This window comes from Canis aureus, chromosome 1 (assembly GCF_053574225.1).
Source record: "Canis aureus isolate CA01 chromosome 1, VMU_Caureus_v.1.0, whole genome shotgun sequence".
Lineage (NCBI taxonomy): Eukaryota > Metazoa > Chordata > Mammalia > Carnivora > Canidae > Canis > Canis aureus.
Genome location: NC_135611.1, coordinates 4,878,911 through 4,903,249, shown reverse-complemented (window position 1 = coordinate 4,903,249; position 24,339 = coordinate 4,878,911). Strand labels below are relative to the sequence as shown.

Sequence of the window (24,339 nt, the reverse complement as noted above, 5' to 3'; positions counted from 1 at the left end):
CATTTAATTGTACCCTTAGTTAGTAACCTGTAAGTGCCCTTTCTGTTAAAGCGAGTGTTGCAGATGGTGTCTGCTCCAGGGTCGAGAAGGCGCTAGAACTTGTGCAGACGTCATATACACGGAGCTGACTGACCTGAGGCGCGTGTGTGTGGCAGGGAGGCAAGTGCAAGAGCACTTGGCTTTGTAAGAATCAAGGCCTAAGAAGTGAGAAGCGAGATAGGCTGGATGCTGAGCATGGAGAGGTGGCCGTAGAGTCTAAAAAGGGTCATGAGGGGATTTACCTAAAAGTTGGATGTCAAAGAACATGCAGTAAAATGCTGAAGACCCGAGAAAAGTGAAACTGAGTAGCCCTTTATTTATTTTTTTTAAAGATTTTATTTGTTTATTCATGAGAGACCGAGAGAGAGAGAGAGGCAGAGACACAGGCAGAAGGAGAAGCAGGCTCCATGCAGGGAGCCTGACATGGGACTCGATCCCAGGTCTCCAGGATCACACCCCGGGCTGCAGGCAGCGCTAAACCACTGCACCACTGGGGCTGCCCCTGGTTAGCCCTTTAAAATGTGGCTGAATCACACTTTGGGTTTCTATTATTCTAGTACATCATCGTTGTCCATATTTCTGGCCTTCCCCCCCCGTATATAAGTTTCTCATGATGGCAAGTTTCCCATGATGTATGCTTTTAGGTCATGAATCTTTTAGCAGTCAAAGAAGTAATTTCGGTTTTAGATATGATTCTGTTATAGTACTTAATATATTTTCCTTTTTACCCCAATTTCTCTATCTGTGTCTAAGAAAATGTGTTAGACATTTTAAAGATGTTTTATGTTCAGTTTGAACACATGAAATTTTTAATGTCTTTTTTACGTTGAAAAAGACATTTGAAATCCAGGGCTGTGTATTTTTATTATTTATGGCAGAATCAATTTGAATATGTTCATCTTCTAGGCGTTAAGATGTCTAGATATTCACCTATTACATTAATATATATAATCATTTTCATTCAGCACATAAAAAACAATATTATAATAATACAGAAAAAATTGAATATGCTTGGCCTAAATGTTTTGCATGAGACCTGAAGTATAAGCTGCTTATTTTGCAGACATTTGATTTGTGTGTTTATATTTGGTTCTGCTCCATTTTTGTAAGTTTGTGCTATTATCAGCATTCCTCTGAGTTAGCGCTGGGCTCCTACACAGTGAAGGACATGACCATCCCCCCTACTCACTATTTCTGTCTCCTGAGCAAATACAAGTTCCTGTAAGATTTCCTCAAGTTTGTCTCTCTTTCTTCTGTTGCTAAGTCAGCCACAGGTCTTGTCTCTGGTATGAATCCTTGTGTAAAACCCCAAACTGTAGAATTCTAGAAAACTATCATATGCTGTTCATAGTTATAGGATTTCTTCCCATAGAATCTGATCAGCAAGACACCAACCAATTTCAGAATCAAGGTGGTTAACCTTTACGTAGTAGCTCCAAACTGTTACTGAAAAGCATTTCTGCTATCTCTGGTTACAACCTCTGAGTCTTGTTACTGAGAAGTTAAATCAGTAATTTCTAAACCTTTTTAGTAGAGCTGGTTTTGTAAACTTTGTTGAGTTTATGAGATTTATATTCTGCTTGTTAGTGTGTTGCAAAAATACATATTAAAAGTCCTAAAATGACTAGAAATTAATCTTGTTTGAAAATTTGTGACTACTTTTGTGTTCAGACCTACTAGCTCTCCACCAAACAAATATGGAACTTTGTCTGCCCATGATGAGCCCAGTGCACTGCACTATATGCAGAGGACTGAGCAGCACAAGTTTGGTTCTTGCCTGAATAGGGATTATAGATTTAGTGGAGAATAGACATTAATTGAACAACCGCACAAAGAAATACCCAATTATCATCTAAGGTCTACAAAGATAAGGTTGAAGGTGCTTTGGGAAGGCATCCGGAGAAGTGATCTGTGTAGGTCACTAGGTGAAACTCTTCCTTAGAGCACCCTCTTTAAAGAAGGTAAGACTTAAGTGGGAGAGAAGATTCCAGGCAGCAGACTAACATAGACCCCAGAAAAGAGGGAAATAGTGAATTCGAGGAACCCTTGGAAGCCAGTGTGTTGTAACTATACTTTTCTAGTTAACTTAATCTTATTAGGCCTTTTCCACGATAATTTTTTTTTCCTACTCTTTAGAGCATAGGAAAGATGTAAAAAGAAGCATTGAATAAGTTCCATTTTATTCTAAATAATTGACCACATTATATGTGGTAATAGCAATTACATATGAGCACTCAACTTTGCCAAATTAGTGGGCTGTTTAAGAGTATTGTCTCACTTAATTCCCCAATCCACACTATGCTCCTGTACTTCCCAGTTTAATGGCAAGAGCGAATGTGAGGTGAAGTAACCGACCACAGCTTGAGAGGCTGGTGAGGCACGTGCAGCTGGCCCCTGGCTTCAGTGTGGCCACCGGGATGCTACTGCCATCCTCCAGGTGACCAGCTTTGTCACGTGTGATGCCTGAATCAAATGTTGCTGTCTTAGAAGTGTTGTATCAATCAGGGTTCCCTCATAGAATCAGAACTGTTCTGAGAACTGAAGAATAAAGGATTTGGTAGAGATTAGACCTTTTCTAACTGTGGGAGTTAAAACCTTAAAAGTGGTCCTACTGGAATCAATCCAGTTTTATATATGAAAATTCCCTTTCAACCCAGAAGTTTTTAATGTGTCTACCGTGTCTTACAAACCTCACATGTTGGATTTTCTTGGCAAAATACTATTATCTGATATACCAGGCAGATGATGAGTTAAATTGAAGACCAAATCATGAAGATCAAGTTTTAAAACTTTAACAATACTACTGGACTTGAGTCAGTCCTTAAAATTTCACAGATGTTTACCTGCTTTTAAATGTAGGCCATGGGAAGTGGTGGTAGAGCTAATCAAGGCCCTCCCTGCTGGCCTGCAAGCATCACATTCCACAGCATTCACAGTTCCCATGTCATGGCGTTGTCTGTGTGACACTCAGGGTTAGAGCTCCTGTGCATCATCAGTCTTTTTCATTAAATTCATTCCAGGGATGCCTGGGTGGCTCAGCGGTTGAGCGTCTGCCTTCAATTCAGGGCATGATTCAGGGTCTGGGGATCGAATCCCACATCAGGCTCCCCAGTGGGAGCCTGCTCTCCCTCTGCCTATGTCTCTGCCTCTCTCCGTGTATCTCTCATGAATAAATAAATAAAATCTTTTAAAAAAAATCCATACCAGTAGTTTCACCATTTCCTTATGAATGGACCATACAAAATTCAGAATTCTTAACCTTTCTCCTTTGGCTTATTTTAGAACCTTTGAGCTCAGGACACATTCATCTGTAACATCCATGCAGAGATCATAGTCTTTCTAACATGCCTTTCCACAGACATGGTGATTTCATCCCCAAGCATTGTATTTTGAGCACTAATCTGCTCTCTGTTAAGAATATTTTGGACCATGGCACTAAGCTAACTAATTTTTATCATATGCTCATTAAAAATCTAAAATTTAGTCTTTCTGTATCAGCTGCCTTAGGTGGATTTCCAGGTAGTATTTATTAGAGTGGTTTTTTTCCACCTATTTCTTGACTCTGACTGTGATATTAACCTTTTATAATTAAGACGCTCTGTCTCTTTGACACATAGTATGCCCTTTTAGTTCTTCTTAATCTTTTTTTTTTTACCTCCAGTCTTTTTTTTTTTTTAATTTTATCCATTTACTCATGCACCACTTCGTTGGTACCTTTCAAATGCTAAATGCTGTCCCATTTATCCTTAGTAACCATGCTGAATTTTTCTGTCCTTTTTAATATTTAGGTTTTATTGGATGAATGTAGATTGCACCTTCTCTAACTGTGTCTTAAATAATTGCCACTTAAGGGAATTAAGAACTACAAGGGAAGGAAAATGCTGACCCATAGACTAAGCAGAGGGAGAAAACGTTCCCACTGGGTCTAATTTCCTAAGAAGGACCATCAGGATAGTGGCGAGGGCCTGAAATTATGGTCTGAATGACCTCTAGAAAACGATCAGTCCACAAAGGAACTTGCCTGTGTTTGCACCAAGCAAAATAGGGATAGGTAGTAGTCACCCCACTGAAGAAGGACAGCTAGCTCCCTTGTCCTTGGCTAGGTTATAAAATCACAAGGAGAGAAAATAATCATTTAGACCACAGAGACAGAGTTGACATTGCAGGATAAGACATGATGCAAGGTTGTGAATATAAGCTGGTATAGGGATCCCTCTGATCCAGGAGATGGGTTAATAAAGTATCTTAAATTCTAAACTTGTATTTTTAATCATGTATCATCTATTATTTTAGGACTTAATTTCTAATTGTTTGTAAGACATAGGCATTTATCTAAACATGCATACCTAAAACATCCATTAGACTTTTCACACTCTGTTTCTCTCGTATTATTTGTCATTCTATAATTCTGGACTCTTGAGAGTGAATATACTGAAATAAATGAGAATTGAAGTGCGAGAAAAGTGACCTTCATTATGAGATCTTTATATATCATTATCATCACTGCAGCGCTTCCTATTTAAAAACAAAGTGTAAGGTAACAAGTAGAGTTTTTATATATGATGGCATTCATTAGCTCAATAATAATCTGACATTAGGAGACCAATGTGGAACTATTACAAACAATTAATTGTATTTTCAAATCTTTTATTTATCAACACCAGACACTTAATAATTGAAGTGTGAAGGAGAAAGACAAAAAGTAGATGTCAAATAATTAAGAAGAAAGGTATCATATCTTTGTTCTAAAAATATTCACAGGAATTGAATTTTTATTTTAAATTCTTACATAGTCAAGTGATGATGGAGACAAACTTCATAATATTTGTATGACCTCACAGCTACAGAAGACATAAAAGACAGAACCAAAAAGGGAAAAACAGTAAACAAAGCTTCACAATCAATTATGAGAAAATATTTGCAACTTTAATCTTCACAGAGCCAGGATTAATGTAATGAGCATTCCCATAGAAGGTCACTATTCCTAATTTATCAAAACCTCCCTCAAATGGATTTTTTTTTTTAAGAAAGAAAAATCTAGGAGTGCCTAGGTGGCTCAGGTGGTTAAGTGTCCGCCTCATGGTTTCAGTCCAGGTCACCACCGTCTTATGGCCGAGAGATCAAGCCCGACATGGGGCTCCATGCTGGTTGTGGAGTCTTTTTAAGATCTTCCTCTTAAAAAAAAATAAGACAAATTGGAATAGGCATTTTAAAATCTAGATTACCAGTAAGTACACACAAATGTGTTTAACCTCACTAGTTATCAATTCTTTACAACAATAAGAAGGCAGTTTTTAACCATTGGCATTGTCCATTTTGGACAGTTAGAAATCTCATATATTATTGGTGGGAGAGGGACTTGCTAAATAACACTCTTTTGGATTTTAAAACAAATATACTGTTGACCTCAGCAATTCTGTTAAAGCATCATTCTTATGGAATAAATAAATGTACTGGCATATAAGGATACTTTGTTGTGAGTTACAGTGATGGTCAAACCTGGACACCACCACGTTAGTGCCCCTCAGAAGGGGACTGTCCTTACAGTGGACACAGTATGCTACTGTTAAAAATGAGCTGGATGATAGGAGGCCTGGGTGGCTCAGTGGTTTAGCACCTGCCTTTGGCCCAGGGTGTGATCCTGGAGTCCTGGGTTCAAGTCCCACATTGGGCTCCTTGCATGGAGCCTGCTTCTCCCTCTGCCGGTGTCTCTGCCTCTCTCTCTCTCTCTCTCTCTCTCTCTCTCTGTTTCTCTGTCTCTCATGAATAAATAAATAAAATCTTAAAAAAAAAACGAGCTGGATGTATACATATTGACCTATGATATGATGTGAGTACATGCAAAATGCAATTGCAGAGGAATGACCTGCTGTGACTATTTCTTTCTTCGAGAAGGAGAAAGAACCCACCTTGCATGTATATTTGTATGAGCATGAAGAATCATGCAGACGACATAACAGCAAATTGTTAATAGTGGCCCATCTCAGGGTGTCTGTTTAGATGGTGAATGGATCCTGTGCATTTTTTCTTTAGACAACTCTGTATTGCAGTGGTTTGTTTTCATGACAAACATATTATTTCTCTTAAGAGCATCTATGAAGACAATAAAATGCTGAGAGTGTCCCCAGTTTCATTTGTTAACATATGTAGTTGTTTAGGAGAAATGATACACCTCACAGTGCAAACTTTTTTGTATTTCTCACAATGTGTTGCTTTTTGACATCAGAAGGGAAGGCAGTGAGTGCTCTTGACACTATTCTAGAGACTTCAGTAATCAGAATTAAGGAAATAAACCCCTCTCTTCCGGTTCTGTCAAGATTGCCAGCATGGGATGTAAAAAACAAAAACATGGATTGTCTACTAATGCGATGAGGCTGTGTTACAGGGCTGGGCACCATGAGACAGGCATGCAGTAACCCTCCGTCACAAATAGGACTTAGAGCTGCAGTGGGAACATCTGTTTAAAAGAAGAACTCTTATGAGAGATTGGGGGGGAGGGGCATGATTGACAGGTAGGCCTGCCTCTGGAACTGACCTTTCCTGAAGGCCGTGGGTGGGCCAGGGGAGCAGGGTCCTGGTGGGCTGGAATGAGGAAGGAGACTCCAGATGAGGCCCAGGACGTTGGGAGACTCCAGAATTTGAAGATATGAGAAGGGTTTTAAACTAAGGGAAACAGAAAACCAGGGAGGTAACAGAGGAGAGACGTGGCAAGCTTCCTGACACTCACTAGCTCTGTCTCTTGTAAGAAGTTTGGCTCCAAAACCCTGACATGGTAAGTCGTACTTGGTGGGACTGCTGTAAGAGAAAAATGCAGTTGGTTCTTATTAGATGTCTGCTACATACAAGTCACACAGGGGGATCTTGTGCCCTCGGCATCCAGATCCTTTTGTTTACCTCTAGCCCCCTGACCCTAAACCAAGCCCAACCTTACTGGGGAGAAGGCAGGAGAAGGAAGAGGGAGCACTCCCTTCTGGAACATACTACATTTTCTTTTGTTGTTTGTTGCTTAATTGGGTTCCTTGAACCATGTGTATAAAATGTACATTTCTTTTAAACATTTACACAGAAATCCCTTTTGTTAGCTCAGGATGACCGAGAGGAAAGGTGCTAGAGGACACTGGCTGAGCTCCTGCAGTGGAGACAGGAGGGGGTGGGGCAGGGGCCTGCTGCCAGCGCCTTGTGCACCATCACTTCCCTCGAAACTGCCAGAGTCAAGGCATCCCTACCCAATGCAGTTTCTTCCTGCGACTTTTCATATAAAAGTGTTTTGCGGTGATTTTGTGATGGCACTTCATAATTACAGAAGACTTCTGCTAATCCCTAAGTGATTGCTTATCTAAATCCTGAATTTTTCTGACTGACGACGTATTTGATGGTGTCTCATATGTCTGTAGCATGTGCGTTCTGGGCACCCACGGCCACACTTCCCCCAGCCTTGCAGTAGCACAACACTGTCACTCACCCACGCACATCCTGTGGCCGTTTGGGTCCTGGGGCTCACTGGTTGAACACATGTGCTCCACGCCGACCTGCATTCATTTAGCTCATCTGCAAGAGTTTTCAGTAGGTTTTCTCAATAACAACCCATTGATTGAAAGGTTAGGGTGGTAGTCCAGGCATGGAAGGAAAAACAAAAGCAAATATATAGACACATTCAGACACACACAGGGTACTATAACGGTTTGGTAAGTAAATATTTGAGTACATCAAAGACAAGTAGGGTTATAATAAATAAGAATAGATCAGAGCTGCCCAGAGTGGCATTAAATAGGTTACACAGCTACATTATTCCTTCCTAAGTATACACGAAGTTGCTGGGATGTCTTCCCTTCATTTATTTCCTATTACGTGAAGCCTATGCTTGATGTTATCGATGCAGAGTTGCATATCAAAGATGCTGTTATGAGAGACTACACAGCTTTAAGCCTGAACTCTACAAAGAAAGGAAGAATTTCCCCAACAATGGTGATGTTTATTGATGATTATTTTGTTCCCTCATGTAGAGTCAACAAAGCTGTTCTAGGGCTGGAATTATTTCCCTTTCCATATATGAATTTCTTCATGTTCTTAATGACTGCTGCAAGATGGCAGGATGGAGTTAGAATAAAATCTGTCAGCCTAAAAATAATTATTTCCATTTCTGGATATGGATACTCTGTGGGGCTGGTTTATACTGAGGCTATAAGCTATTATTGATAGAAACTACAGAGAACAAGGAGACTGTGATTTTTATGTCTACCTCAATCCTTTTTGCACACATCTTCCCTGCAAAATGGAAAGTGGGCCTTTTTTGGAGTCTGGAAAATGTACTGTAGCCTCATGGATCCTTGCTACCAGAGAAAAATTAAGATCATCACAGTTGTCTTTAGGAGTTCTGCTTAATCTTGGATGATCTCTCAAAATGTTATATTTTTTCTCTTTGTTTTTTATCTTAGCTGAAGTTTTGATGACACACACTGGGGAAAGGCTGGGAAGCGCACCTTCCCCTGGCCTTGTTTTGGGGTCAGTGAGCCAGACTGGAAGCCCTGTGTGATGCTAATCAAACTTGACTTAAAATAGACAAGACTTTCCTTGACTGGTTTGTGAAAATCTTTTTAACTTTTCGAATATTAAGTTTAAAAAAGAAAGCAGTTGGCCATTGCAGAGCAGGCTTTTCGTGAGGCACTTGGTGTCTGAGCCTGAAGCATGTTCTGGTAGATCACTGCCAGCCCCACAGCAACTCTGGGCCCCTTGTCACCTTTGGCAGTGATCTGCTACACCCCCTTGCCATTGTGGAAGTAGCACTTGCATCCCATATCCAGCGTGACACTAGAGACTTGCTGATGAATTTGGATTATTAGAATTTTTTTCGGTCTTCTTCCAACATCTTCTAAGAACCCTCTATTGGAGGAATGACTACATAGTAGATCCTGTTGTAAGATCTATTATTAATTTATTTTAAAGATAAATTATTATCTATTCCCAGAGCAGTCACTTTGAAAATCATCAGGCCTACCAGTTACTATTTATTCCAAAAAATGAATTCATTAGGGTTGTTTCCACCCAAAAAAGCCATTGTAAAATTTACAACCAAGGATTTATAACTAGCATGTTGTTATTTTCATGAGAATTCTGATTTTTCTTGAGCTGATTTATCTAGAGATTAAAAATATAGATGTCATTGAAAGAATGATAAGTGTAAAATCATTTTCCTCCACAGCTAACTTTTAGATTTTATGTTAATAGAGCTTTTAGCACATTGAAGTTCTCTCACTCACAGCTGTTACCTTATGTATGGAGCATTCATTTTCCATCTGACGATTGAGCTATTTGTCTGAGTGGCTCCCCTTTTGAAACTTCACAGAGTTTTTTAAGGAAACTGGGCCATGAAAACCTTTATGTTTGTCCTCCATCAAGACACAAGACGTGGCTATACTGATGAGTGAGGTTGCAAATAGTGTTACACTTTGCTATTTAAATTGCCCGAATTGAACAGTGTAGTTCTGCATTCAGCTTATAAATTACCAATACATTGGATTGTCCGGTGGGGGTAAGCTACAACTACAAAGCTAAAATGTAAAGTCTAGGAAGAACCAGAGTGTGCACCATAAAGTAACTAGAATGCAATCTTTAGTGTGGGCGTTGGAGGTTCCTGGCCAACGCACCCCCTGTTGAGCTCGGCACAGAACGCTGGGACCTGTATTGTATGAAGTAGGGCCCTGTGGGTGGCATGGGATCAGAGTGACTTTAAGGAGAGTTCCATGGCATAAAATGACATTCTGGTTTTAATGAGGAGTGTTGCCTTTATTTCAGACCTTTATAAGATTATGCTAGATACTATCTGTAGCTCCTCTGGAAGAATGTAAACTGCTAACAGAAATAAGATGGGATGTTGTCCTGGGATAAAGATTTTCCCTTTTCATAGCATGTTACCTAAAGTCTGAAAGCAGGTTATATCTAATCCATATAATTATATATAAGTGGAGCCTGAGAGAGGTGTAAAATATTTAGTTCTTTGGATCATGGTAGCAGATCACTGGTTGATATTTATGTCCCACCAAAGGCACCTACTCAGAACATGAACTTACCAGCTTTTGTGTTCTTTTTATAGGAAATAAAATCCATTGATGATTTTTTTATTTAAAAAGTGTGTTAATCTACATTGATTTCTAAATTTGTTATGGATTCCTTAGCTGAGAAATACAGTTCATCACTGACTGTTCTATTACCTGACAGCAATTGATAAAGCATCCGTGCACAAAGTGCCAGAAAAGGTTAATATTTATTGATTTTTATGGTGCTACAACCCATGTAGTTTTGCCATCAAAGATGTATGGCCACCAGCACTGGAATCTGTAAAATTGCAGAATGCACACTTGATTTTATTATAACCTATGCCAGTATTCAACATTTAAAAAATGACAGATATTTAACAAAAAGCTCTGAATGTGTAGCCACCCTGAACCTGTGACTGGAATTTAATATTTTAACACGAAGCACAAGAGCACTTAAAAACTAAAAATTAATCCTTGCTTTACAAATAGCAATCACATTTAGCCTTTTCTTCCACTTAACTATATGCTATTGATCCGAGAAGATGCCCAAGCAAGTGATAGCTGGAATTATGAGCATTAAAGGGCTTGCTTCTTTAACAGAAAAATGTGTAATTAGCAGAGAAGTGGGGAAAGCCTATGTTTAGTTTTAAAGGAGTTTGAAAGAAGCAGTTTGAGTGCCACACCAGTTTCGCATATAACCAAGAACAGTCTCAGGTCCGGGGATCATGAATTCATTCCCTGGTTGCAGATTGTGGGTAACAATGAGGAGTGCGCACTGTTCTTGTCTTTTGTTTTTTGTTTATCTCCATCTGAATTTCCCAGACTGAGATTCAGTCCTTGGGTTACCTACAACACCAGAAATACTGACCTCTATTCATTTGCCTACTTGAATACACTTAAAATTTACGTTACTTTGCTGATTGTTTAGTGTGTCTAGATAATGTGTAACAGATGAAATAAGACAATTTATGAATTACTTTTTTAACCCAGAGAATCCACCATAAGTTGTCCCCTGGCCTCCAGGGCCATAGACTTTAAGGGTGAATCAGAACTAAAACCCTCCGTCCCTATTTTTTTAGATGTTTTTGAAAGTGGGAGCTGGAATTTATTTCTACAAAAGATTTAATGGAACTTCTAATGCTAAAAACAAACAAGCAAACAAAAAACTACTTTAACCAACTGAATAAATTGCGGTGCATCCTTCAAATATGCTTTTAGATCTTTTATCAGTTTCCGCAGATTCTGTTTTTTCTTTCCCTCACAAACAGCTTGCCCATGTTGTTACGCTTATTTAGGGAAGAGAAAAGAGTTTGCTTCTTGAAAGGAAGCATCCTTTTGCCTAGAAAACTGCTGTCATAGCTCACATATCATTGAAATATGTGGCAGCTTCAATTCTAACATTGAAAAAATTAAAAAGACTTAAGAGAGAATTCCTGACTCATGTTCTCAAAGCTGATGACAGTATGCAGTATTTTCCATAAAGACTTCATTTTCCCCTCCTTTTATTAATCTTATTTATAATATTGTTAAAATTTTCTTCATGAATACCAGTGTCACATGAATCTAATTCTTTACATCATTTTAATTTGTCAATTTTCTTTATCATTTTGTCATTTATCTAATATTCTTCTTTCTCTCTTCTTCCCCCTTTTTAACCAGGCAAGGTCTCTTACTAATAGCATAGTGATTAAAATAGTCTTGCTTAAGGAACATTGCTCCGTTACACTGTTGTTTTGTTTCCATATAGCCTGGTTTTGCAGCCTCCCAACCTCAGAGCTATCTCTCTGGCTTTTTTTGCTGTTCCCCTTAAACCTGCCGATGACAGCTGAGTGACAGGCCCCTTAACACTTCCTTTCTTCTCTGAAATTAGACACTGCTGCCATAGGCCGTGCATTGGTGTCCAAGACACCTTCACCTCTGGATCAGCTGTCACCTGAGGTGTGGACGACTATGTGAAGATGGCATTGGGATCTTAGCCCATTCACTTCTCTTTAAGTCGCACTGACTAGGAGCGCACCACCCAAAGCCAAGTGTACAAGGACACATATGCAGGGACACATTTTATATGACAAACTAAAATGGAAAAAGGAAAAAGAACCATTTCAAACCACGTATTCCAAATTAGAGAATCATTTTAACTTTTATGAACAACAGTGGGAATGAAGACAGAGGTTTCAAATTTCACAAAGCAGATACCATGAGGGCTGGGAGATCCTGTGATTCTCATAACTATGGAATTTATTTTCTGCCCTGCCCCCAGGAAAAATAAACAAATCCTTTGAATTACTCTTTTTTTGTCAAGTATGTTTTATTTGACTTTTAGTTTCAAATTCGCCCTTTTAAAAAATGTACTTTATTTTGTGAATTGTCGGAAAATGTGAACCATCAGAGGGAAAATATCTTAACCCCATTTTGAATTGGTTCATTTCCTTATTTACTTTGTATTTTAGTTCTAAATAAAACATATATTCTGACAATTATATTGAAAACATTAATGCATTCTTTATAACAATTATCTGCTTCTCATTCTCTTGCTTTTTTTTGGATTGAAACTAAAAACTAAACATGACTTTAATGTTTTGGTTTGCATTAGAGATGCATTCAAAATAAAATACAAGAAATGCTTTACACATAAATGTGGCAGAAAAAATCAGATTTCAAAAAAATAAAAATCAGAAGATATCCTGGAAATCATGACTAAAATAATGTGACAATTTTTAAACTTCGACTTTGAGCAACTAATCTATGTTGCTGCCTTTGAGAGGGAGACTTTTCAAGTACATTTTAATTCATTCTCTTTAGGTGAGTTTAATCACATGAACTGATAGGCTTTTTTGCTTAATACTATTAGAGTTCTTGGGTAGCTTTTGTATTGAAAAAATGTTTTTGTCTTAGTGCTTGACGTGAAGCTTAGTGTAGTCTAACTGGTTTACCTTGTCAGTTTGATTAGCAGAAGCAGCAGGTCATTGTTGGTTACCTAGCAGATGATGTTTTCTTGTCCTAAACTGGGCTGTGCAGAAACCATTCCAGGAAATTAGAAGTACCTTAGGTTTTTCTTCTTCATTTGCATCTTCTTGAAAAGGGGAAAAGCAGTTTTGTGGATCCTTTAGACAAGGATCTTCTATATAGTTTCCTTTTTTCCTAGTGAATTGTATTACCTAGTTTTAGCTGAAATCATCACTGGTTTCATGTGACCTAGGAGAATTAAAAATATTGTTAATTAGAAGGCCCAGGTTCATGATGTTTTCCATGGCGGTCTCCTCTGAGCTGTTTGTTGATTGCAGCTCGTTGGGGAATTTCAGAGTATCATTTGTTGTAGTGGACTTGGCAAAGTATGAAAAGTACTTCAGTGGGGTGTGATGTGCAATGGCATCATCTATATTAAAAAATAAATCTGAGAAATTTTCAAGACATAAAAGTAATGGATGCTGGGGACAGGCTGTAGCAGCCGTGTCACCCAGCAGCCACCCAAGCAATCCTGGTGCAGGGGTGCAGATGCTCCCCTCTGCTGCCCCCCTCCCCTCCCACCCAGAGAGAAGGAGCATGCCTGGTGCTGGCAGCACTAACAGAAGCCCTGTACAGACAGACAGGTGGGCAGGACCACAGGACCCAGCTCCATCAGAGGGAAGGAAGCCTGAGTCCACTCTCCTCCAGCCTCTCCAGGAGCAGTGGCTCTTCCCTGGAGCCGTTTGTTTGCACTTCCTTCCAATTCTTTCTTTTCTCAGGTTCTTCTGATGACCTTTCAGCCCCCTCTCTTTTTTTTATTGAGTGTTTCACACAAGAACATGGCAAAATGCTATAAATTACCCACAAAACTGAGAGGGAGAGGAAGAATGACTTCCAAGGTAAAATAATCAAGTGCAGAGCTGACAATAGAACCCAGACCCGGCTCTCGATGGGCAGTGCACCAGGAGCTATCGGGAGCATGGATTACCCATCTCCTTTCTTTAAAGAAGGTAATCTTGGCTGCCTTGAGGGAGGTGGTATTCTTTTGTGACCACTTCTCCTTTTTCCTTACATTGCTTTAACTATTTGGAGGAGTGAATTCTTCTCGTAATCCTTTGTCCACTAATTTTCTTTCATGGGAGCTTTTGCTCACTGGCCACTTTTTTCATTACATGTGCCATGGGAATATCTTATTTTACTGTTAATTTATTACAACCTGCGCTTGTTAATGTAAGGTGTCTGCTGACATTTACCCACACTTGGTCTTTGTTCCTCAGGCTGCCCAGTGTATTTATAAAACCACATGTTCCAGATTACTAGTTTTGAGCTGACTTTTTCCCTCTTCCTTTTTTTCCACAAAGCTTTGTATCCACAGACACCCCCCCCCCCCTTTAATGTTTCAGCTCTGTCAAAATTTCTGATCTAGTTCTGGGTTCCCATATAATATGCCTTGAATTCCCAACAATACCAAATAGATTTCTTACTTGGTATTCTGAAATAGTTTATTTATAGTCTTGAAAATTATATTTCTTAAAAAAAGAAAACTCTCATCACATCCATATATTACCAATCCTAAAGCAAGATCAAGTTTACCTTTTAGGAGACAGGGAAGACAAAATGATAGAGAATATGTTGGTGGGGTGGGGGAGGGAGTGTAAAATAAACACCAATACCTTGAAATGTAAGCACTTGAAACTTGTATAAGAAGGCCATGTAAAAATGCAGCTAGCTTTAATTAGAAATGAGAGAAAACAACACTTAGAATAGCTGTCCTCAAAATAAGATTTCAAATCAGAGTTAATGTATTCTGAAAAAGGCAGTCAAAAATGAAGAAGAAATACTGTAACTTTTAACTCTTAAGGCGTTTTAAATAAAGATTTTAGTTCAGCAAATTAGAAAGCATGCTGGCATATGAATACAAAGGGCGGTGCGGTCCAAAGGTTGGAAAGCAAACCAGGTAAATCTGCAGTTAGCCATTGTGGCGATTTATAGAAAATATGGAACCAGAAGTGGAAGGGATATAGAAATGGAATTATGTAGCTAGTAAATAGAGCCAGAATATTTGAAATAATACATAAGCCATTTATATTTTTAGTAGCTATGTTTCTTCAGGCAGACACATATTTGCAGTCAGATACTTATAATGAACCATTGGAAACTTGTAAAAAGCCAGGGAAAATTGACAGATGAAAAGGCCATTGAGCCAGTAGCTAGTGGATCTAGAATCTAGTCCTATTGCTCGTGGTCACTATTTGCATGAGCCACTTAAACCCTCCTCTGCCTTACTTCCCTGAATGCAAAATAAAGGATGAAATTTTAATAGGTGAGCTCACTGGGTCTTCCCAGGGGTGATAACACTATAATTATGTGAAATTATAAATAATACTCCCTTACAATCCTAATCTCCTGGTAATCTCTTCCATAATTTTCATTTGCTAAGATTATAAGGAAAAGCATGCATATGAGACCATTGGGAAGGTTTATGGGTTAGGAAGGCCAGGAGGACTAGGTACAGACAAGTTAGGAACAAATTCGACCCCTCAGATGTTCTTTCCCACAGAGGACTGTGATGGGCTCTGAATGTGCAGTGATATTTGTTCCTGCCGCGAGGAGACCACAGAGCCTGCCTGGATATCTGTTGGCATCTCTCTGAAATCTGAGCTTAACACAGGGACTTGCATACCGAAAGCACAACCCCAGTGGGGGCAGTGTTTAAGATGACTGGTCCCCTCTGTAGATGTCAGTTCAGAGAATGAAAACTAAACTATCAGGGATCCCTGGGTGGCGCAGCGGTTTGGCGCCTGCCTTTGGCCTGGGGCGTGATCCTGGAGACCTGGGATCGAATCCCACGTCGGGCTCCCTGCATGGAACCTGCTTCTCCCTCTGCCTGTGTCTCTGCCTCTCTGTCTCTCTCTGTGTAACTATCATGAATAAATAAATAAAATCTTTAAAAAAAAAAAAAGAAAACTAAACTATCACATAATGGCGAAAAACAAAAACCAAAAAACTGTTAGATTTTTTTCTGTGGCCTCCCATTGGTTGTGGTTCGGCTGACGGCTCCAGGTAGCTTTCTAGTAGCAGAAAAACAGAGCTGAGCCAACAGAAAGCGGGTGGTAGGAGGTTGTCTGGGAAGCAGGCTTGCTTCCAGGCAGACTCCAGGCCAGCCTGCACAGCAGCGGGCCGCCTAGGAGAGGGTCCAGGTGGCTGTCCTCAGGGTCCTGTGGGGCCTGGAGGGTGAGGGAGCATCACCTGTGACTGCAGCTCCTGCCCCCCAGGCTGGAGAGGCACCTGTGTCTGGCAGCCAGAACATGCCCTGTGACTTCCCTGATCTGTCCCCACCATACTAAACAAGTGGTCAGTTAACAAGGTGAGAAAGATCCCAGTAGCCTCCAGCACCCAGCAGGCCCTCAGCGATGGCGGATGTCTTATCATTTCTGCTAAGAAGAATATGGGCCTCTTTTAAAGGAATGGGAGCCTGTGCCAGGGTGGATCATGCCGGAGTCTTCCTGACTAGCCACAGCACCCTCTTAGTCCCTTCATATAGTCGCTGTGGCGTCCCAGATGCCTGCAAGGTATGGTGGCCATGGTCTTCGTCGAAACCGTTCTGAAAACACTGCTGCTGGGTTCATGAGACCTTATTTCAGACGCCTGCCTACTGCCTCTCTTTTGCTCTGTGGCAAGTAGCTTTGGAATTAACTTCTCTCTAAGCCCTGGGAGGTCTCCCATCTTCTTGCTATTGGGAATACTCTGAACACACATACTTCATCTCCCTCACTCAGCTCTCCAGGGTTTTCATACTTTTAACAGGATGTGGTTTTTAATGAGGCTTCTAGAAGCTTCAGAAACTTCTTTAATGATTTTGTTTTGACCTTTTGCTACTGCCTTTACTGGGACTGAATTGATCAATCAATACTGAAAATTTGCTACCACGATTAAGATTTTATTATTTTTGCGTGCAACTTTTTAAGTTTCCTTTTCTTGGTTCTGGAATGGGCACCTATTAAGCATTATAATGGGGAACATGCAAGAGTCCAAACAACATGGGTATTAAGTCCGTAACAGCCGTGTTCCCAGGTATCTCCAAACCTTCACATTTACCCGCCTTTACGTTGCTCTGTATGAAATAGACATTTTGAACAGATGTAAGCAGACGATGCTCACTGCCCCTTCAGTTCCTTGGCCACAGTGGAAATCCCCAAGGGCCCGACACGTGCGGGGGGGGGGGGGGAGATGAGGGGGTTCCATTGGTCCGGGGCCAGGGTCCTTTGCTCTCTTCCCTCTCTGTTCCTGCTTTCCTTTCTCAGTGGGTTTTAGATACGTCATCCCCCATCAAACTGCCTGAACAGTTTTGCACGAGGATCTCGTAGAAAATGGGCAAAATCCAGAACCCCCAGTGCTGTGTCTCATGCCCCCCAGTTCTCCATACGCTCACTGCTGACACCGTGCCTCGCTCTGCTTTGTCTTTTCAGGGGTTGGGTGCTTTGGTGGCAGTGTTTCCACATTTCTTCTTGGTCACCTTCTCAGTGGTCCTGGAATCACTTAACTCCCAGAAAAATCTTGAAATATGGCATGTTATTTGAATACATAGTTTTCTTTTTAAAATGCAAAATTTTATTAACTTCATATTTGCAGATTTATTACATCTTTAATATTTACTATATATGTAGGCTTTAATCTCATTAATTTTTCTTCATTTTCATAGCAAGTTTTCTTTACACTTATTAACTTTTGGAAATAAGCTGATTTTCTAAATAATAATTGCTAAGAGTATTATTTTTTAAAACTTTTAACAGGAATACCAAAGACAATTGGAGAATAGAACAATTATACAATATAGGATCTAGGCGGGGAACCAGTAATCCTAGAAAGTTCTCAACATACTTAATAGAGCACATGGAAACATTCCCAGAAATTTAGGAATACACAGTAAATAATGATCCTCCCCCCAACAGCTCCAGGAGGTATTGCTAGAGTAACCACAATAGTTTCTTAAGGAGCTCTCCCGGGTTCTGGTATTCAAGGGTAGCACCCCACCCCTTATCATCTGTGGGAAATGGGCACTTCAGTGACCAGCAGCCTGGAAGGCCAGGGAGAAGAAACTATTGGATCACCTTAGAGCAGTGACTGACTAGATAAGTCAGTGGATCTACTCACATTCACGACGCCATCTGTGCGCTCTTGGAAGCTGATGCACATCTCCTGATCAGTGTGTGCCAGGCACCGGGTCTGTGCTGGGCACCAGGTCTGTGCCATGTTGGGTCATCCCTCGCCCTCCCGGCCATGGCCCTGGTGCCACACTGGCAGTGTCTCCCAGGAGCACATGGGCAGAGGGAGACGAGGATTTGGCCCACCGCTACCTGCCAGCTCTCAGCAGAAAGGACGATGATAAGAAATAAGTCATACTGTGGTGCCGTAGTTGGGATAGAAGCAGGAAGAGGAACCAGAAAATTGGGTTAGTTGGGGGGACAGGGTGGGGCTGCAACTATTTTGTGTACAGTCAGGGGAAATTCTCTCTGAGCAAACGACTCTATAAAACAGTTTTACTGACATACAATTAACATCCAACAGCCTGCACACAAAGTGAAGGATGTGTTGAGTTTGGGTGAATGTATAAATACTCGAAGCCACCACCACAATGACAATAAGGAACACAGCCCTCTCCCCCAGAGTTGTAAGGAAATTTCTAGTACAGAGCGTGATCCACGTGGGGCCGGAGCCATGTGGGCCTGTGGTTGGGCAGCATGCAGAATGAGCTGTCCAATGTAAGGAGGGTGGCCCTGGAGGGACTAGGGCCAGCGTGGTGGGCTGCTCAGGCCTTGTCCATAGGGAGGCCTGTGGAGGTTTTCTTCTGACTCTGACGGAAGCCATGGAGGGAGTGAGCGAGAGAGGAGCCTGCGTTGGTTTATCTTTTGAAGAACGTCACTCACTCAGACTTCAGTGTGGAGAGATGTGTGCTTGGGGGGACAGGATGATCACAGCCAGAGACGGTGACCATGGGACAGAGGTGGTGAGGGCAGTCAAATAAGGCTGGAAGCCAGCTTTCTCTCTGCCGTCTGACCCCTAGCCACTGTGCCCCTTACTTGGCTTGCTACCTTCTGGCCAGGGACCCTGGATTCCTGGGATGAGGCAGTCAGCCTCCATTTGTAGATTTTTATATCTGTGTTTTCCGACTTGCACACTCGCCACATGCTTCTTGACCTCCAAGGAGACATCCTCAGTCTCCTTAACGTGGACTTTTTTTAAACTTCCGCAGTGCTTATTTCCCTTGTGTCACATCCATTGTGGGTAGGATCGTCTTCCTGACTGCACACAACTTCGTGTCATTAAGCCCAATAGTTGCTAATAGTGTGCTTTATTTAGAGAGGTGCTTTTAAACTCTTGTTAATGTTCTTGAATTACACTTAATTGGAAAGATTTCCATATAGTTGTGTAAAGAAATATAGAAGATTTGTTTTAATCCCCTAAGAATGTGACAGCAGAGTATTCTAGTATCTTTCACAACCCAGATACAATACCTTATTTTTATGTCATTGAATAGACTGGAAATTTATTTTTGGTAGATCCCATAACACCAGGAGAAATCAGAAATCTGAGGGCACTGTTGTTACCTTTTTTTTTTTTTTTTTCTGGGGAAAAATCTAGACCTTAACTGTAAGGAAAAAAACAAATGGGCTCAAAGGAAGTGAAAGAAGGGAGTGTGTGTGTGTGTGTGTGTGTGTGTACACACATGTGTGCAGGCACACATAAATATATATTTTAAAATATTTTTATTGGTCCTTGTAATAAAGGTAAATACTTCAGTTGATTAAATTTCTCTTTACTTTTCTGACATTAAGATGTTCAAGATTTAAAAACAATTTAATGCTTTCTTTAAAAAAGGAAAAAGGGGCCAATCTCCGCATGTAATATACACTAGAGAAACACTTTTTAATCAATTGGCTTACTTAAAATTATTTCTAAAACCATCGTATCTAGAAACTATTACTTAGGAGAAATCGACTAGATTTATTCTAAAATGATTATTTTTTAAATAGACACCTGTATTGCTCTCTTCTCTTTATATGTGGTTGTTACTGTATATGCTTAAACTGTGTCATTAATATCCATATGATTGGGTCAATACAGATATTTTATTAAGCTTGTTTTCTTCAGCTTTGTGTATAAAATAAACAATATTGGACAAAGAAAACATAATATGAAAGTTCATTGTTTAGTAGGAAATCAGTATGTTAAGAAGAACTGACACTCTAACCACGTAAAAATGATCAATATTTTCATGAATACAACCAGCCTAAAGGTTTTTTTGGATCTTGGGTAGCCTAACTTTTATCATTTGAAGCTTGAATCACTACCAAAGGCTGACAATCTACTGGGTGAGAAACCAGTGCGTTTTTATAAATACACACATATTTATTCATGTATTTAAAATTCAGGCTAAGAGTGTATGAAGCAACTGTACTTAGCAATAGACGTTATTTGGCTGAAGAACTCGTTTTTTAGGCATATAATCTGAGTCGTAAAAAGCATCTCCCTCCTTCGTGTCTCCCTCCCTCTGACACGACAACCCCGCCTACAGCACTTCTGACTCCAGAGGGAGAGGGCTGCACACCCCGCGCAGTTCCACAGGACAGCAGCTGGACATCCTACAACTGAACTCAGTTCTGACGCCGACTACCTGGAAGCAGCGCCCACACCCCGCAGGTGAAGGGCTCAGCCCCACAGGACTTTGCCCACTTCAGATGCCCATTGCAAGTCCAGCCTCTCATGCTTCTGACTGGCTATAAATCAGAGGTTCCCATGTGACTCCCTTGGGTCTTTATTTGCTGGAGCAACTCACAGGACTTAACATGTTTACCATGTTATTAAAGGATATGATAACAGATCCAGATAATTGATGAAGACATACTTCGGGCAAAGTCTGGGGGGGACCCTACCACAGGAGCTTCTGTCTCCATGAAGGTAGGGTGCATCACCCTTCCAGTATTCAGATGTGGTCAGCAGCCTGGAAGCTCTCAGAATCCCATGCTATTGGGATTTGATGGATGCTTCCTCGGTAGATATGGTCAGTTATTACTTCTATTTCCAGCCTTTCTCTCTAGAGAAGTAGAGGATGGCGCCAAGAATTTGGAGCCTCTGATCATAGCTTGATCCTTTGGTGATCAGCCCCATCCAGGAGCCACTCGGGAACGCCCCCTAGAGTCACCTCATTAGAACAAAGGACCATCCTAGTGTTCTTACCACTTAGATTACAGGGCTTGAGGAGCTGTCTGCCAAGACCTGGGTCAAAGACAATAGGTTCTTTTGTAGGAGCTATACTGCAGTGTAATGGGTAAGGGGGACCAGGGTTAAGTCCCATTGGTAGAATCTTCAAAGAAACAATGTTCCAGATGCTCTGTTCTCCAAAGTGGGGGTAATGGAGAAGTTACCCAGAGTCACACCACGTCAGAACATGCTGATGCATCACAGGTCTTAGGAAATCCATCAGACTCAAAGCCTGTGGCAATTGGAATGTCATGGTTGGGACGCACCTTGCAGGGCCAGCAATCCTTTCTTCTTGTACTTACCTACTCAATCCGCATTCACGTAGTCCCATGTGAACACCGTCAGTGACAGGGCCATCCCTCTCCATGTAGCACATTGTGCCAATCTCAGAAAGTTCATCTGTAGGTTGAGACAGAATATTTTTCCCCGTAACTTCCCAGGTCCCTGGTTCTTTATTCTCAGAAGCTCCAAATTAGAAATCTAACACCATTTTCTATTCATCTTGAAAAATTGCTCCTTTCCTAAACTGTAAACTTAAGGACAAAAAATAAATCGCCAGTATCCAGTTAAGACAACTGCAGATGTTTCTTGTTTATTAAATTGGATAAATTTCTAGTGTCCTCTTCTCATGTGACACTGTCCCCATTTCATCACGGTTTAAGACTGCGATTGTCTCTACCAAATTTCATTAGCTACTTTACCATCTTCCCGCTCTAATGTATGAACCCAGTGCATACTATGATCGCATTTTCATTGTCCATATGTAATATTTGCAGCACACATTGTATCAGCTCTGGCTGATGTAGAGAGGTGTGTGATGGATCAGATGCATGGCAGAGATGGGATAGATATCCTGTATTGTGTGTATGATGTAGAGATGCAGTGCAGGGTCAATGCTGGCTGATGTGAAGGTGAAGACTAGCAATAGAGGACATAGCTGTGGCTCTCACCATCCTGATTCATATTCCTTTTGGCCTCCTCCCTCTTGTCACTGCCGAGGAGTGCACCCAAACTCAGCATGCTGTGTGTGTGCTAGGTATGTATGTGGATTGGCTTAAAGGAGAAAATGAGTTTGGAGCAGTGATGGGAAGGCAGTAAGGAATGTGTTTTGGGAGAAGGAAGCCTTGAAGGATGGAAGTGGTGGTGTGTGTGGAGTCTAACATGGGACCTGAGGGGCGGGATCTTACCTGGGTTCCTGGCGTTGGGGTGTTGACCCTCTGTTGCAGTTCTTGAAGCATGATCTTATCAATAACCAGAGATAATCTGACAGAGTCATCTTAAGTAAATTTGGCAAGATAATCATATAAATTAAAATGTTTTTCTTTTAAATTGAGAAATATTACTGTCACATTCACTGGAATACTCCTGTCAGCAATCAATACATTTTTCCCTAGAAGAGCCACTGGTGAACTCAAATCATAGTCACAATGTTGCTTTACTGTGTTTAAAGCCAGAACAAAGTAATTGAGTTGAATTTAAGGAAAGTAACTGCTGTGCTCACCTGAGGCAGTGGCCTGGCCAGCCCCGGGGGCCCTGTGGTATGGAAGTCCATCTCTAGGGTGCCTCTTTCTCTTCTCTAGGCAGTACTGAGCATGGTACTCCTAGGTCTGTGTTTCCTCTTCTGAGTACCATGTGGGCTTATCTTTCTCTAATACCTCCTTCACATAGCGATGTCAGGGCCACAGTTTGTCCATGGCAGCACAGGACTGTGTCTCAGATGTCCCTCCGCCAACCACGAGTCAGCCAATTGCAAATTTCCTTGGGCAGATGCTTTTAAATCTAGGATATGCATGTGACCAGCTTCTGGGCTGTGTTGCATTAATTAAATTAACTTCTGACTTTTTTTTTGAGTGATTCACTGTCTTCTCTCTGTATTTTCCTAATGGAACATTCTAGATGAGGGATTGAGTTTTGAAATTGTTTTGAGGAATAAACAGGAGAGGGTTACAATCTGTTATTCTTAATAGAGATTAAGAACTTGAAAATGTCAGTTTGTGTAAACATAAAGATATTTATGTAGTAAGTATCCAATTAGTGAATTCCCTGGATGTCTGCATTGACAGTTCCTATTTTATTCACGGAATAATTTGAAGATGAGTTCTATTATGGGAGGAAGGTAGATAGTGCCATAATGGAAGGAGCTTTTATGGATTGGGCGGGTATTTTAAACTCTCTGAGCCTCCGTTTTTTTTCCCATAGAATGTGTGTGATAGTACTAATCTTCAGGATTTATTGAGGTGATATATGTAAAGCTCCACTTCGGCATATACTTTGTACTTAACAAATGGCAACTCTTATTATGATAAGAATCCTTTGAGAGGAAAATGTTTATCATTGTTTTTATGTGAGGAATTTAGAATGCCTTTCCCACCTCTGCTTTCTTGTCCATTGGTGGAAGGGACACATTTTTCACGATCAGCTCAAGCATTATGCATTTTGAAGCCTTCCATGAACCCCTCAGATAGTATTTGTCAGCTTCTCTCTTGTCTGGAGAACCACAGCACAAGCCTCATCTGTGGGTACTGATGAGTGAATGTATTGATGTATGTGTTTAATATCGAATATTTGTTAAGTTTCTTACCATGTTGCAACACTTGTGCAAGTGACAACAGGGTCCAGGGGCAGCACAGGGGACCATCGTTATCATCATCATCACGTCCTGAGTCTGTGTGTGTGTGTCCGTGGATATAAGAATGTCAGACCCAAACAAATACATGAATAAGCTGAAGATGATGGTAAAGGCAAGAATGCAGGGTTTGAGGATAGAAAGTTCCAGAAAGGTTACTTTTTTTTTTTTTTTAAGATTTTATTTATGTGTTCATGAGAGATACAGAGAGAGAGAGAGGCAGAGACACAGGCAGAGAGAGAAGCAGGCTCCACGCAGGGAACCCAATGTGGGACTTGATCCGGGGACTTCAGGATCATGCCCTGGGCCAAAGACAGGCGCTAAACCACTGAGCCATTCAGGGATCCCCAGAGAGTTTACTCTGAGTTGACGTCTCCCAGTGAGCCTCTCTGAGGAAGAAGCCCATGGGCTGTATTGTGCATAATGAAGAAT

At 40.8% G+C, this 24,339-nt stretch overlaps 1 protein-coding gene across 6 annotated transcripts in view; it reads left to right on the top strand.

Moving 5' to 3' along the window:
• Positions 1–24,339, top strand: part of ZNF407 (zinc finger protein 407) — a 447,661-nt gene that overhangs the window by 325,385 nt on the left and 97,937 nt on the right. The window contains exon 10 of one of the 6 annotated variants that reach the window (XM_077878869.1): positions 20,596–21,755. The exons of 4 other annotated variants lie outside the window; for them this stretch is intronic. In XM_077878869.1, coding sequence (XP_077734995.1) covers positions 20,596–20,672 — 77 coding nt within the window. In that variant the 3' untranslated portion in view covers positions 20,673–21,755. Of the gene's footprint in view, positions 1–11,943; positions 12,280–20,595; positions 21,756–24,339 lie in introns of those variants that run through there. One more of the 6 variants, XM_077878838.1, reaches the window with a different exon arrangement.